At 50.1% G+C, this 15,845-nt stretch overlaps 1 protein-coding gene across 1 annotated transcript; it reads right to left on the bottom strand.

The window, feature by feature from the left end:
- Positions 1 to 69: 69 nt before the first annotated feature.
- On the bottom strand, positions 70 to 14,974 carry Plekhg6 (pleckstrin homology and RhoGEF domain containing G6). Its single transcript, XM_027951292.3, has 15 exons — positions 14,837 to 14,974; positions 13,482 to 13,637; positions 12,323 to 12,487; positions 11,817 to 11,912; positions 11,504 to 11,554; positions 10,995 to 11,144; positions 9,891 to 10,001; positions 9,592 to 9,741; positions 9,234 to 9,371; positions 8,801 to 8,920; positions 8,311 to 8,443; positions 8,083 to 8,198; positions 1,950 to 2,095; positions 562 to 1,251; positions 70 to 364 (listed from the first exon to the last, which is right to left on the bottom strand). Exons 1-15 carry the CDS (start codon positions 14,972 to 14,974, stop codon positions 355 to 357), a joined length of 2,370 nt encoding a protein of 789 aa, XP_027807093.1. The 3' UTR covers positions 70 to 354.
- Between the last annotated feature and the right edge of the window lie 871 nt (positions 14,975 to 15,845).

Raw genomic sequence — 15,845 nt, 5'->3', positions numbered from 1 at the left:
GCCTGGGGCAGAGACCACAAATCTGAGCGGTGCAATGGTCCTGACTAGGGCCAGCAGTCCACTGCCATCATGCTAGCTGACAGAGGAGAAGGCTGGGCTTATTGTGATTCCCCTTCCCAAGTTCTTGTTCTTCTCCTACTGATCTAGCACAGACCAAGCAGTCATTTTTGTGTACAACTTTTATGTGGGGCTCATGGGTGTCTATGATACATAAATTTACAGTTCTTGACCCTCAAAGTCCAAAGAGCAAGAGGCAGTGTGGTCCTTGAGGTAGAGTCCAGGATGGGGGGTGGTGACCAGCACTCTTAGGGAGATAGTTCTTCTGGGAGAAAGGTCAAAGGGCCTCGACATTTCTCATACCTCTCTGAAAAGGAAGGAGGTAGATGTTAGGTCAATGGCAATGGGAAAGTGAGGGTCAGGCATGAGGTGAAGGAGGAGGCTGGGGTCCTTCCCTGCCTTGGTCTCTGCTCTGCACTGCCCTCTTTCTATCCTGCCACCCTGCCTCCCCCAACTCCATACTGCCCTTCTTCCCTCCCATGCCAGCTTCCCTTTAGCACTTACGAAGTGGACAGGGGCGTGTCCAGCTTTATGATGTGATGCCCACGCATCCTCTGCAGCTGGGCCCGAGTCAGCTTCCGAGGTCTGCTGTCCCTAGGCTCTGGGGCTCCCTCAATCCTTTGGCTGGCCAATTCCTCTCGGATCTCCCTGAGCATGTCCTCAGCCCGGAGTGGGCGGGAGCAGGGGCTGTAGCCAGGGCCTAGGAAGAGAAGCCCCTCATCTTCCTCTGAGGACTCCCAGGGGCTTTCTCCAGCAGAGTCAGTGTGGTTCTGGGAGGAAGGGAGCTGCCCCCGAAGTTGGGCTCTGTGCAGGGTTTCTGCCACCACGTTCCTTCCTGCTGAGGATCCATCTTCCTCTTCTGACCAGGTAGGTGGGTCTACCCTCGGAAGACTGCCCCCTCTTTGGATCCCTTCTGGCAGTTCAGGGGCACTTCGGCGTTGGGGCGCTTGGGGATCAGCTGGCTGGGGGCGCAAAGGAACATTTCGAAGATCCAGGGTGGAGAAGGTCAGCCGAGGGTCCCGCTTAAGAGCCCTGGGGCGCAGACGGCTTAGCCGAGAGTGGGATGCCTTGGGGGAGCTTGACATCAAAGTGCCATAGCCAGCATCTGAGGTATCATCTGGTACAGAGGGAGCATCTTCATCTGTATCTTCAGTCACCACAAGGTGGGGGATGATGACGGTGAACTCAGGAGTCCTACAATAAATAACAAATGGTCAGACTCAGATACTTAGGGTCAAGTTCATGCCTAGATGTCTCTCTGGATTACTCCATCCAGAAATGGCTCCTTCTCCGAACTTATCTCCTTATTTCCCTTACATGGCTCGGATTGTTTTTCTCATCTCACCAGCTACACCGTGCACTCTAAAATAGTTTGCGCTGCCTCTAAGCCATTTTATCCATAGAACCTGGTCTAGGACCTTGTATAAACAGGTGGTCAGAGTGGATCTAGAGCTGGGGGTTACTCAATTATGCCCCGATGATGGGTTCTTCTTTTCTCCATAAGCATGTTGCTAAGCAGCTGTGTTGTCCTGGATGAACGTCTTACATTCTGGGGATTGGACTTGCTGCAACCCTACAGTTCTGATATTCTGCATACCCATACCCATCTGCTCATTCTGAAGCCTGCTCCTTGCAGGAGTTCATGTGTCATATTTCTGTTTTCTTTACTCCGTGCCCATTGTAGGCTCACCCTAGGCTGGCTGACCTTTACAGCCTGTCCCATGCATTCCTTCATACGGCTGGCACCAACCTACTCTACTCCAGCTTGTAGCCTGTGTTCCTCTATTCATGTAGTTCCCTAAGGTCGTAGTATCACTTCTCAACCTTTTGGATTTCTCCTCTTCCCTTCTTTGCCAGTGATCCCCTTCTTTGTTGGTGCTTGTAGGTCTTACCTCCCCTCAGCACTGCTTTGAGAGCCCTCTGGGGAAGGCGTGGAGGGCCTGGTGCTGGGGGACTCCCTGCCTTGGTCCCGGTAGAGGGCCAGGAGCTCCCTCTTCTGTTGGACGTACTCCTCTGCCTTCAGTTTCTGCAGGGCAGCCTGGTGGGGGTGGGGAGGACTTCATTATTAAGAATTCTAATTTACTGAGCACTTGCTGTATGCTGGGCACTGTGTAAGTGCTTTCCATACATTATCTAGTTTAACCCTCACAAGACCCCTCCGAGGCAAATATGTTTACCCCTACCTTAATAGTGAGAAACGGAGTCTGGAAGGTTAAGTAACTGTTGAGGGATAGTTTTTGAGTAAGAAAGCAGGGTGGTGACTGGGTTCGGTGGCACCAAACTCTAGAGCTGGTGCTTGGGAAGAGTGGGAGGAACAGAATGGCCTTTTCCACCTGTATACTCCCTGCTTCTCATGACCCTTTGGTAGACTCTCAGATGTGCACCCTCCTTCAGGCTGATTGGGGTATTGGTGACATAAGTGCTCTGAATGTTATCAGCCTTCAAGTTGCTCTTTGGGAGCATCCTTCTCCCACCACTTGGACCTCTGCCCTGAAGCTGGAAGGTGCAAAAGGCAGAGGGTGGGTAGGAGCAGGATTTGTCCTAGGCTGCAAACTCTGCTGCCCTTTAGAGAGGGGAAAGCAAGACTGTCTTTGGAAGGATGAGAAGAGGATACATTATATGGTCTGCCTGTCTTCCTTGTTTTTATACAGCTGCATTAGAATAAAATAGTAACATCTGAGAAGTGATTTACAAAGTACCTCCACATGCAAGTTGTCATTTGCTTACACACCACCACTCTGCAGGGTGCAAGATAGTTGCAGTGACTTGCTCAAGGTTGCACAGGTACAGAGGAGCAGAGCTGGCCAGGGCCACTCTCTTTAAGTTCAAGTTCAGTAACTGCATAGATTTTCAAGGGCAGCCTTGAAAGGTCAAGAGGTACTCAAAGATGCTAGCTTGGGGAGGAGACAACAGAACCTGGGGAGAGGTTATAGGTGGAGACTTAGCAAGAGGTGGGTAGAGGTGGCTACTGTGGGCTGCACTGAGATCAGTACTTACTTGCATGTTGTTAAAACTCTGAAGCACTTCCTCAGAGCTGGTAAGGAAATGCTGCAGCCGGAGCCCCACGCCCCACCTCCTCCAAGCACAACAGGGACTTTAAGTACTAAACCCCACTCCCACAGCTTCACACCCCCTCCACGATGCTCCATTAAGATTCTCTGATTCCTTATTAGTTGTTCCATATTTTTAGTTTCAGCTTAAGTTATAGGAGCCAGCAACTTCTGGGCTTTTCCAAAGCTTCTCCAGAAATACTGGGGGCAGCTGGGTCAGGACAAGATGCATGTTGGAGAAATGATGAACAGGGATAGGAAAGTGACATCAGGCTGATATCTCTAATTCTTTCCCTGGCTCTCTAGTCACTCAGCCAGAACAGAGGATGGTGTTTGGGGGCAGGAAACTAACATACCAAGGCCAAGTCCTGTGACTACTCCCTCTTCTCCCGGCCTCATTTCCCAACTCAGTGTGGGTTGAGAGAAGGAATGAGAAAAAGGAGAGTGGAAGGGCTGTGGCAGCCTGCTTCTCCTGATGAGATGCAATGCCCTTTTGCCCCACGTTCAAGTTTGTGTTTGGAATGCCCAGGATAGGGATGCAGTGTGGAAGGAAAGAATGGGAAAGGTGAGAGGGGTTCTGTAAGGAACATCAAATGCAAGCATCTCCACTACCCTTGCCTCTTGCCCTTGAGTGTCAGGCCCAGGACTACCAGCTACCTCAAAACCTCTCCAGAAGCCCTGGGAGGATTTTCTCAGTTTGGGTAAGAGGAGAGGATGGAAGGGCAGTGTAGGAAAGGAAGAGAAAACTGGTAGTCGAGCTGGAAGGTGACATCCTCACACAGCTGGGAAAAGGAAGGAAGAGCCCCCCAGCAGATTCATCTTTCTTTGTCCATGGCGAGGCCTGGAGAGGCAATGCTTCCCCTCCCTGAAGTTTCAGAGTGGCTCCAGATTCACCGTTCCCTTCCTGGAGCTCCCTGACACTGGCCTAAATGGGTCACCAGAAGGTCCTTGCTGACTTCCTAAGTGACAGATGTGAATGTGTTTCCCCAGCCCTGGCACCACTGCTCACCCCTTTCTTCTAAAGAGGACAATGACAGACATTCATGAAGTGCCCATGAAGTGCAGGGTCTTGTGCCAGGCCCTTTAGACAATTTTCCATCTACCCCGTGTGATAGTTTCCATTATCACTGTGGTTCTCCAGATGAAGGCCAGGCGGGCTAACTTACCTAAGAACACAGGTAGCTACCAGTGGCTTCTGCAGGCTCTGGATTCTCTTTGGACCCTGACTCTTCCCCTCAGCTGCCTTCTTCAGTCTGCCCTGCTTTTATTTCCTGCTTTCATCTTTGACAGCGCTTTCTGTTCCCTTTATTGGTTCCTTTTCCTCTTCCCAACAGCTAAATATGGGCATCTATTCAGATTCAGTCTCTCCCCAGTTGACAAGCTCGTTTTCTCTAAAAGTATAAGCCTCTTCTACTAGGCCCACTAGGGCCTTCATCTAGGAAGAAACCTCAATATTTCTGCAAGGCGGAAAGTGAAAAGACAGATCCCTGGGGTTGCTTGATGAAGGGGACCAGTAGATGTTCTACTACCCTCTTCCATTTTGAAACTTATGTTAGCTGGGCTTGGTAATGTCACCTGTAATCCCAGCTACTCAGGAGGCTGAGGCAGGAGAAGTGCAAGTTTGAGACCAGCCTCAGCAATTTAGGGAGAACCTGTCTCAAAATAAAACAAAAAGGGCTGTGGATGTAGTCCAGTGGAGGAGCACTCCCTGGATTCAGTCTCTAATACCTTAAAAGATTGATGTTAATTGAGAAAAAAAAGAATTTGATATGAAAGAACAGCAGCAAAACTAAGTATAATGTTGCTTGTTTCTTTGGTTCCTTAAGGGAGGTGGGGAGCCTCAGGATACAGTTTGGTCATAGGTCAGAAATAATCTGTCTCTCAACTTGGAGTGTGACTGCCAGGGGCTAGATAGTTTTGTATATGAATAACAGCAATTTTTAGTGGTCACTAGGGATCCTAGAGGAAGAAGGAGCGGGAGGGGTTGTCATAAGACTGGAAAGCAAATGAAGAGAAGAAAGTTCTGAAGAGAAGGGTGGCAAAGAAAAAAGTCTCCCTGCTAGTAATGGTCACCTCTGCCCGCTGTTCTGGGGATGCTTGCTTCCAGTTTCTCCCATATCTCCCCTAGAATGGTATCCCTTAGCCTTTGGGAAAGCTTCATTAACTACTAGAATGGGGTCAGTTGCCAATCAGTCCAATGCCTGGAACCTGTGTTTAGGACTGGTAAGAAGTGGTATAGAGAGATCCTGCCATGCAGAAAGGGGATTATGGGAGCAGGGGCCAGGGCAGATGGGAGACTACCCTTGCTCCAAAAGCCATATACTTCCACTGCTCCAGTCCCCTACCTTTAACCTCCTGGGGCTTGTCCCCATGTCATTCAGGTATTCAAGAAAGTTGCAGCCCCATGGATCTGGAGGAGACAAAGTGTTTCACCCTAATTTCTCACCTGAATTCTAGGCCCATGTTTCCATATTTCCAAAAGCCCCAAAAATACTCCCATTTGACTATCTTCCATTGCCTCAATTTCAAAGTAAATAGTGGCACCCAGGACTGGGGTTGTAGTCAGCATTTGACTAGCATTTTTGAAGCCCTGGGTTCAATTTTCAACACCACTAAATAAATAAACAGAATATTACTACCCGTCCCACTCCTTCTAGGAAGTATAACAACTAGACAAATAGGCTTCTCTTTCTAATGGTTCCACTCATCAGGGTTCCCCTTGCCAAAGCAGTCCTTCAAACAGAAGCTTCAGAAGGCCATCATTATCTTTGTACTTGAGTCCTGGAGTTACTCTTACCATTTGCTCACATAAAACCTGTGCTCTAGACTTAGACACATGTGGTCACTGTTCCAAAAGCAAATTCAGCCCCATTGCTCAGGATCTTGCCCAGGGTCTTCTGATTCTTCTGTTCAGGGTCTTGCCCAACCTTAAAAATTCAACTCCAGGGCTGTGGAGGTAGCTCAGCCGTACAGCCCTTCCTAGCATTCAGGAGGCCCTGGGTTCTATCCACAGCATCACAAAACAAAACAAAAGAAAACAAAACACAAAAAACTAGCCAACCAACTTAACAAAAAAGTCCAACTCAAAGTTTCAACTCTCTTTGCCCATTCTGTTCCTGTGGTGGGCTGGCAAGCAGCCCCCATCCCCCAAAATAAGACTGAATCCCCAGAACCTATAAATGTGACTTTTTCTAGAAAAAAAGTCTTTGCAGATGTGCCATTTTAAGAATTTTAAGAGAAAATCTCAGATTTCAGATGGATTCTAAATCTAATGCTTGGTGTCTTAATAAAAGAAAGGAATGGGGATTTGGAGATATATATATATATATATATATATATATATATATATACACACACACACACACACACACACACACACACACACACACACACAGAGAAGAAGGTCATGTACAGACCGAGGCAGAAACTGGAGCCAAGAACCACATGGAACCCACCAGAAATTAGAAGAGGCACAGATTGTCCCCTAGAGTCTGGTCGGAAAGCTCTGTCCTGCCAACAACTTGATTTCCTACTTCTATCCCCCAGAACTGTGAGAAAAGCAGTTTCTGTTTTTATTTATTTATTTGTGGTAATGAGGATTAAACCCAGGGCCTCATGCATGCTAGGCAAAGGCTCTACCACTGAACTTCATCCTCAGCCTCCTTCTTCTTCTTCTTCTTTTTTTTTTTTTTTAAATTTTGAGTCAGGGTTTTACAAATTGCCCAGACTAGCCTTGAACTTGTGATCCTCCTGTTTCCACACCCCAAGAAACTGGAATACAGGCGTGTGCCACTTTGCTAATCCTTCTTTTTTTTTATGGTGATAGGAATGGAACCCAGGGCCCTGAGCATGCTAGGCAAGTGAGCAAAACCCCCATCCCAGTTTCTGTTTTAAGCCACCAAATTTGTGGTAACTAATGTAACTTTATTGAGTCTCCCTTTATCCAAACTCCTGCTTTTATCACATACATCTGTCCATGTCACTACCCTGCTTCACACATTGACTGATCCCATGTTTTCTATAGGGCAAAGTTCAAGTTCTTAGCATGATGTGCAGAGATGGGCATGATCTGGTGGCACCTTCCTCCTAGCCTCTCTACTAATGAGTCTCCCTTTGTACTTTAGAACTTTGTACTTGCAATGCTAAGCTACCAGGCCAGTGGTTCTCCTGACATGCATGACTTTTATTTCTATCCTTTTGCTTCTCCATTTGGAATGTCCTTCCTTCTCATCCTTGTTCCCCTAACATCTTCCAAGTCTTTCCCAAATGGTCTGTCATTTCTGTCATGGCTTCTCAGCCTCCCCTCTCCCTTTTCCAGCAGACCTGCCCTCTCCTGTGTACATGGTCTATCATTTGTCCACTAATTACTCTAACTGGGCTGAAGTTCAGACTTCTTGAGGGCAGGAATGGTGTTTTATTTATTTTTAAAAATTTCCTGCACTTAGCGTGGTGCCTGTACCTAGCAAGTGCTCCATAAGGGTGGGAATGGGAGAAAAAGTTTAAGTTAATTGTTGCAAAAAAAAAAAAGTTAATTGGTGCCCAGCACAGTAGCACAAACCTGTAATCTCATCAGCTCAGGAGGCTGTGAGTTCAAAGCCAGCCTCAGCACTACTTAGCAAGGCCCTAAGCAACTCAGTGAGACCCTGTCTCTAAATAAAATATAAAAAAGGGGATGAGGATGTGGCTCCGTGGCTAAGTGTCACTGGGTCCAATCCCTGGTACCCCACCCCCCAAATAAGCTAATTGTTTCAGGGCATGCAAGCCACCCTGCTATGTCCTGGGCTTTCTCAGTGGCTGTCCTGGTAGCTTGTCTCAATCTTTTTTAAGAATGGTCAATGCTCTGTCCCCCTCTGAGGGCACCTGAGTGGCTAGGGGTGAACCCACATCCAGCTGAGGCTCTCTCTTCCTTCCCTCTGTGGCCCCATTCCTGGGCTCCAAAGACATCTGGAGCCTCCCATGACTGGCTTTCACCTACCTGGGCTTGCTGGGTCTTTTCCAGCCACCTTGCACGATCTGTGGAACTGGGACAATGTACAACGAGGGCACTTGAGACACACTGGAATTCAGTAAGGTGGATCACCAGGAAGCTGTCTGGTGGAGGAGAAGGTCTGCTTTAAGGGTTTTATTTGACCTATATGCCAAGCCTTCCCTACCTCTCCAAGAAGAAGGGGGAAGGAAAATTTTTCCAGCAGAAGAGACATACTGGGATCTCGCAATGGTCGGCAAACAAGCTTCTCCAGCATAAGAGGGGGTCGGATGACCTTGGCTTTGTCCACCTTACGTTGGGGCTTGGTCACCAGGAGCACATCAGAGAAGAGGAACAGGTACACATCCAGCTGCAGTGGGGGCATAGGGGAAAGAGACAGGTCAGCTGGAGCATGGGCAAGGTCTGGTCAGGGATCTGGGCTCAGGCGTGTGTGCACAGGAACTAGTGTAGACAGTGGAATGCCAGAGCTGGAAGAGCATCAGTTTGGCCCCATTTCTCATTTTATAGGCAGGGAGAAGGGCTGGTTCAAGGGCAAACAAACAACCAGAGCTTAGCCAGAACCGTGTTTTCTCCCCAGTGTGCACGTGCGTGTACACACACACACACACACCAATCTCCCCATTTCCAGCTTTTCTGCCTCCCACCCTGACTTCCTTCCCTTTAGTTCATCTCCCATCTCTTTACTCTTGGCCCACAGCTCCCTCACCTTCCCTTCTCGTCCCTCCTTCACTCTCACAGGTCCCTCCAGCAGCAGCTGCCTGGTGTGCTCAGGGCCAACCCCCAGCATGGGGGACATAAGGTCCAGAGTGCAGAATGGACGCAAGTTCTGAGGGACACAAAGGGGAGGGTATCAGGGCACCGGGCAGGCATGTCTCTACATCCCAACCAAGAGTGGCTTCTTGTTCCTCCACCAGCACCCTCTCTCTCTATCCTTCCCCACTTGGAGCCGGAGCAAGCACCCCAGAGTCTCTGTTTTATTCTTTTGAACTCTGCCCCTTGGACCCTCACCACTGGGAAGGAATGATGGGCACACCCTTGGTGGCACCCAAGTGCAGGGTGTTCTGACCTCTGTCCCTTCCTTGCCTGGCTTCCCCTTCATCCATTTTCCCTGGGACCTTACATTTTCTGAGCCACCTTACCTTTTCCACTTCCTCGCTGGATGCCTCTAATACCTCGTAGTTCCCAATGCGCTGAGCTGCAGCCACCAAACTCTCCTGCTCTTCGCCTTGGCGGACTTGACCATTGATATGTCGAAGGAACGACTCCACAGCTGCAATCTCAGTTGGGAGTGGGGGTGCAGAAGGAGGTGTAGCTCAGCTCAGCTCAGCTCAGTCCTGTATTCTGCACAGCCCACCCATCCAGTGACAACCACAGCATTCCAACACAGCCGAATGAGTGGGTGTCACACGAGGAACAAGACCCTCAAGAGTGCATGGAAATCAGTTCCCACCTACCCGTCCCCAAACCTGTGGTTCCTGAATCCACCTGAACACCTACCATAGCATCCAGGGCCTCTCGGGCTTGGGCCTCAGGGCTCCTTTTGAGCACAGCCTGCAGCAGCAGTGGGTACTTGGTGATGCGCTGGTGGGGCTTGATAAGTAAGTCGCCCAGCATCTGCCTCCCTGAGCGCTTGTGCTTCTCACACCACTGCCAGGGGAGGTGAGTGGGGGCTCAGAAGTTTGCAAGAAATCTCCCATCCACCCTTGCGACTAACTCAGCCTTGGACCCAGCTGGAGACTGGGGATGACTGGGCTGTCTAATCGCACCCCTCCCGCTACAGGCACCACCTCTCCCACCTGCACGAAGGTGTGGAAGAGAAGGTTAGTGTCTTGCTGCTCCCGAGCATAAGCCATGATCTGCTTCACTCTCAGGCAGTACTGGACATAGGGCTGGAACCACTGGCCAAACTGGAAGGACAGATGTAGGGTCAGGGAGCAGGCAGGTGGAAGAAGGTCATAAATACAGACTCTGTCTGCAGAACAAGGGAGCAGGGTGCTAGGAGAGCCTCATGTAGCCCCTTCGTGAAGTTCCTGCCAGTCTCCACCTCCAGATTTGCTCTCATGGCCAGGCCCTTCTCTCTGCATTCCAAGCAGGAGCTGAAGTCCAGAGAAATGGACCACACTTTAGAGCTCCTGTCCACAGGGCCTGCTGTGCCCTGCTCCTCTGGACTTATTCTCCCACCATCAATAATTCAGCTAGACTGTTTCAGGACACTGTAGCTCCTATTTCTGTGAACTGCAGGTTGCCCAGAAGTCTTGTTCCTATGGAAGGGGGTGTCCAAAGTGCTCAGGAAACCACCACCCTACCACTGTAACCCCTGGCAACATTCTCCTGCAGGGCCTACATTTATTTCAATTGGGTAGCACAATAGAAGAAAGACCCCCCCAGTCCCCAGTCCCCACACACATTTTTACTTTCTTTTTTTTTTTTTTGGTACAGGGAATTGAACCCAAAGGTTCTTTACCACTGAGCTACATCCCCAACACTTTTTAGTTTTGATTTTGAGACAAGATTTCACTAAGTTCTGTGTCCCCCAGATGCTGGCCTCAAGTTTACAATCCTCCTGTCTCAGCCCCCCGAGTTGATAGGATTACAGATGTGCACCATTGTGCCCAGCACTTAGGCTCCATTCTTGTATCCAATGATTTGTTGATGGATCTCTGAGAACTAAGATTTTATAGTTGACAAGCATGTAGGTGTAACTTTTCCCTGAGAAAGCTGCATTTTCGTTTCATAATGGCCTGTAGATAACTTGTGGAATGGAGTTCAGCAGGGAATGATATCTGGGGATAAGGACTGTGCCCCGTGGGCCCCTCGAACCACAGAGAGATTTGAATCCTATGGGCAGCACCCTCTGGGCTCTCCCAGTCCTACCCTCTCTAGGCTTCATCGGGCCTTACCGTCAGAAAGCCATTTTGTAGCCTGATGGGATCCAGAGGCTGGCCTGAGGCCCGAGTTTCCTCCAGGAAGGGTTCTAGCACCTCTTCCCAAAACCTCCGATGGGCTCGAATCAGGCCAGGGACATTTCCAAACAGGGTCTTAGCTGACACCTGGAGGAAGGAGCAGAACTCTCAGAAACAGGCTTTTGGCGGGTCACTCTCAGGCAGCACTGGCAGGGTCAGATGAGGCCCCCGACCTTGGGTAATGGGGAGTGAGGGAGGGGTGCCCCAGACTGTGAGCCTAGAAGATTTAAGGGGCTCCAGCTGTCTTTTTTAATCTGTGGCACTTCAGCCTCAGTGCGTTTAAGGCCTGACAAATTGGGGGACCTGTGGCCTGCTGTAGGTCTAGAGAAAACAGGGAGTGTGGAGGGCAGGGGTGTCCCAGAAAATGAGGCAGTGGGGATTTGGACTGGGCAGCCTAATGTGTTCCATGAGCCCATCCCCGCCCTCACCCACCAGTTCCCACTCACCTCCATCAGCAGTCCCACACGCTGCAAGTTCAGCAGACCAGCAGCTAGGAGCTGGATGCAGGAAGAGGGACAAGGATCTCAGCACCTCGTCTCCCTCCTCTCTAAGCCCCAGCCTAGTCCTTCAGGGTCACCTCCACCCCCACTAACTTTGACCTTTCTTCCCCTCATCCTACGTGGGTCTACAGTCAGGAGGATCTCTTGGAATCCTGCCCCTCCAGTGACCTGTCCCTTCTGATTTGAGAGGATGGGGATAGTGCAAGGGAGATGGGTAGACGGGTGGAGATGGGACTGTGGCTGGGGCTGAGGGACTCACATCGGTCATGATCTTGAGTTTTCTCACGTAGATCAGCTCAGTAGTGAGGAGCTCCCACAGAGCTTCCTGCTGGTGGCACTGCTCCCGACTCATCTCCTGGGTGAGGACAGTGCTGGTTCAGTTAGGGAATGATAAGAACAGCAGGTGCCATTTATGAAGTGCTACTGGATCCACTTCACAGGTTCTGAGCAATCTATACATGACCTTTTAATTCTAAACCAGTCCTCCAGTATGTAAAGTGGCATTATCCCCATTTTACATATGATGCTACAGAGGCTCCGAGAGGTCCTCTGTCCTGACCAAAGTCTCACTAGTAAGTGGCAGAGGGCTTCGAATGACAAGTTGTCTTTAAATGCTTTTCCCTCCTGGCCCTCTATCCCAAGGCTTGAAAGTCATCCCTATTCCCTCCTCTAGGGAAGAAGTGAGATGTGTGCATATGTGTATGTTGGAGGGTGTCTTTCTTTCTGTTTGTCATACTATAGGGACAGACATTATCTCAAACTTACCTTGTGCCCAGGCACTAGCTCTCTCCAGGACTTCTCAATGGTCACACCACTGTCACCACCCTCTCCTATCTCCCAATATTGTCGGTCCTCAGGGGGCAAGCGGGGCATCCCGAACATGCTGAATGTGTGGAGCCTCAACTCTAGCTCATGGGCCTTGGTAACTTCCTAGGAGAGCCGAGAAGGGGAACAATTAGCTTCATTCTCAGCACCCAGCCTGCTTGGCTCTGGGAGGGCAATGAGTACATGTGTGTGTCCGCCATGGGAGGTGGCAAGCAGCTCTGAGTATGAGTGGGAACACAGAGGCCTGGAGGGACAGGGATCACCCTGATTGGAATGGGGAATGGGTGTTACTGGAAAGTAACTGGAGAGGTGCCTTGGTTTGCAGAAAGATCCCTGGACTGGGAGGTCTGATCAGGGCACTCTAACCAGAAAGATACCTTCTAGGAGTCTCCTGATTCAGAACAGGGGTACAGGGGCAGGATTATACTCTTCGGAGGAGCCTTCAAGTGGAGACCAGAATATGGCTTAAGGAATCAGTAGTCTCAGCTAACATTTTGACATTTGTTCATAAAATGGACATTTTTATGAAAAAAAAATGACTTAAATTTTATAATTGTTTTTGGTACCAAATAATGTAGGCAACAGATATTGCTGACCTTCACTTTATCTGCAGTGTGGCTTGGGAGGAGAGGGGTGAGGCTCACAGCTGGGGTGAGGGATACTGTAAGACCTGGTAAATTCTGCAAACAGAAATTTGAATATTAATAGTTTATACTTTAAGTTATATCAAAATGTCTTGAGTCAAAGTCACTTGGTCTAATGCATGGGCCAAGTAGAAAAATATTCCAGAAATAGTCTCTGGATAGAGCTGTGTCTGATTTCTTCTTCTTCTTTTTAATTTTTTTATTTTGAGACAGTCTTGCTAAGTTGCCCAGGTTAGACTTAAACTTGCAGAACCTCCTGCCTCAGCATTTGAGTTGCTGGGATTACAGGTATGTGCCACTGTACCATGCCAGTGTCTGATTTTTTGGAGGGGGTGTCAGGCAGAAGCCCCCTAGGCCAGTGCTCTCAGCACCAGGGGCTAGCTGAGCCTGATTATCTGTGGAGGTCTTTGCAGTTGGGGCTATAAGCATGGGATGGGAGCAAAGGGACCCCTTACCTTGAGTTTCGGGGAGTGAGGTGGGCCAGGTCCCAAATGACCTCCATGCTTCTTCTCGAGCTCTTGTTCTCGCAACATCAAGGGAGACAGGCTTCGGGAAGGGCCAGAACCCTTGACGAAGGGGACATAGTGCGGGAAGCGTCGGCGGCTGGGATCCTGGGGGAGGAGCAGGGGAATTCTGGGGGTGCCGGAAGTACCAGAGAGGCAGGGGTGGGGTTTGGCTCTAGGCATCATCCCCCATCTCTACAAGTTGGGTTGGCTCATCGCTCCCCTCAAACCAGTTTGGTGTGGGCTGCTGCTGCACTGAGTCACTAGGGAGACCAAGCTGTGTTGGGCAGGGACATGTCAACCTGACTCCTTGAGTGGGCCTCAGGGCAGAAGCAGGGGTCCTCTTCCAGAGTAGGCACAGAGGCACATGCATATGCCTGGGCTTTGGAGTGTGTGCCCCTGTGTCTGCCTGTTTATATGCATGTTCTCCTCAGGGACAACATAGTGCATGCCGCATTCTGAGTTCCTCATGACCTCCCTTGTTTGTGGCCAGCCTCCTTCACACGTGAGGATGATAGCTCACACATGTGGGCCTCCTCCCTGGGGGCATGTAGCCCATGTCCTATCCTGCTGGGAGTGGCTCTTTCTGTGTAAGAGGTTGAGACCATAGCCACAAGTCTCCTCCCAGGGCAGGCCTGGTCACATTCCTTGATCTGCCTGTGGCCTGAATTTTACCCCACATACTTCCTAATGTCCCTTCCTGCCCTCAGCCTGGGAGAATCCCCATCTCCAAGGGCCAAATCGTCCTCCAGAGAGGCAGAGGATATCCCCAGTCAGAAGAAGAACAGTTCTCAAGGTGGACGGGAAGCCTTGAGCTGAGGGACAGCAGGAGCTCCGGCTTCCTCACCTGCTTCCTGGACCAGGCTTGGAGGTGGGCCAGGCAGGTGGAGCCAGGGGTGGAGCCAGGGTAGGTCTCCACACCCTCCCCCTTTGGGAGAGCAGGGACACCCTGAACCTTTGCTCTTCCTCAGTCCTGACTCACAGGGAGCCTTCTGACTCCTCCCAAGTGGAGGCAGGAGACTGGGAGGTACCATTCCCACAACTCTAAGCCTCAGACCTGTCTTACAGCACCTCCTCTGTGAGCCTGGCTTCTCCTGGCTTTCTGCCTTTCTCTAGGACTGGGGTGTGAAGTACTGGGAACTGAGCCCAGGTACTGCCCTCCTCTCCCCCGCAGCCTGGGGAAGAAGAGGAGGGTGAAGGACAAGAATAGAGCAGCCTATGAACTGTAAGGGGACAGTGACTTCAAAGCCTGGGTGTCCTCCCTCCTGCCCCACCCAGGTCACCCTGAGGGCACAGCCTAGACTCACCAGTACAGGGCTTCCTCGAGAATAGAGACCGCCAGCAGGGCTTTGGGTAGAGGCCTGACGCCGGCCCCCATAAGTCTCAATGCGGGAGGCCACGAGGCCCTGGAGGGGACTCTCATCTGGAGGACTAAAGCCCTGCATCCCTTCTCTTCTGGGTCACCTCCAAAGGGTCATAGCTCCATTGTCCAGGAGAAGGGGGGGTCCCTTCAGGCTATAAGAGAGAAGAGAAAGGAATGAAAGGGCCAGGTTATATCAGAGGATAGCATCAGCTTGAAGACCAAGGAGAAGGGCAAGAAGATGGAGTACAAGGGACAGGATCAAGGCTTGATCACTTATTGGCAGGTGGGTGTGAGGAGGGTGATGGCTGCCTCATGGTGGGGATAGGATAGGCCAGGCACATGCTGGGTAGAAAGCCCTTTGGAGATAAATATTCTCCCTCATATGTATGCACATTTAGGTACAAGCTCTCACATTGGCCTCAAAGGATGCTGTGGTTCAAAGAGTAGCTGGGAGCAAGGGCCACAGACAAGTCCCTGTGTTCTGGATGCCCCCAGGTGGAAGGATTACCCTTAGGCTTAGATACATGTCCCCTTCCCCATAAGTAGCCTGGTAGCAGATGCAGGGAGGCCATGGGTAAGGTGGGCTGGGGGTGGCCAGAGACTGTTCAGCCTGCCATCATTTTAGTGCAGTCTGTGAGCTAAGAATGTTACATTTTTAAATAGTTGAAAAAGTCAAAAGAAAAATACCATTTTGGCAAAAATGAAAATTATATGATATTCAAATTCAGTGTCCATAAATACAGTTTTATTGGAAAATAGCCACCTTTACTCATGTACTGTCTATAATAGCTTTCCTGTTAGCTGTGACAGGCTGGACTGTATAGGCTGCAAAGACTAAATATTTAGTATCTGGCCCTTTACTGGAACATTTGCCCCTTCCTTACCTGGACTCTCCAGGCCACAGACAGGGAGGCAGCTATCAGGCAGCAGGCCTTAGAGATTGGCCCCAGGAG

Source organism: Marmota flaviventris, chromosome 3 (genome assembly GCF_047511675.1).
Source record: "Marmota flaviventris isolate mMarFla1 chromosome 3, mMarFla1.hap1, whole genome shotgun sequence".
Taxonomy (NCBI): domain Eukaryota; kingdom Metazoa; phylum Chordata; class Mammalia; order Rodentia; family Sciuridae; genus Marmota; species Marmota flaviventris.
The sequence above is the reverse complement of the archived record's forward strand: the minus strand, read 5'-3'. Positions and strand labels throughout refer to the sequence as shown.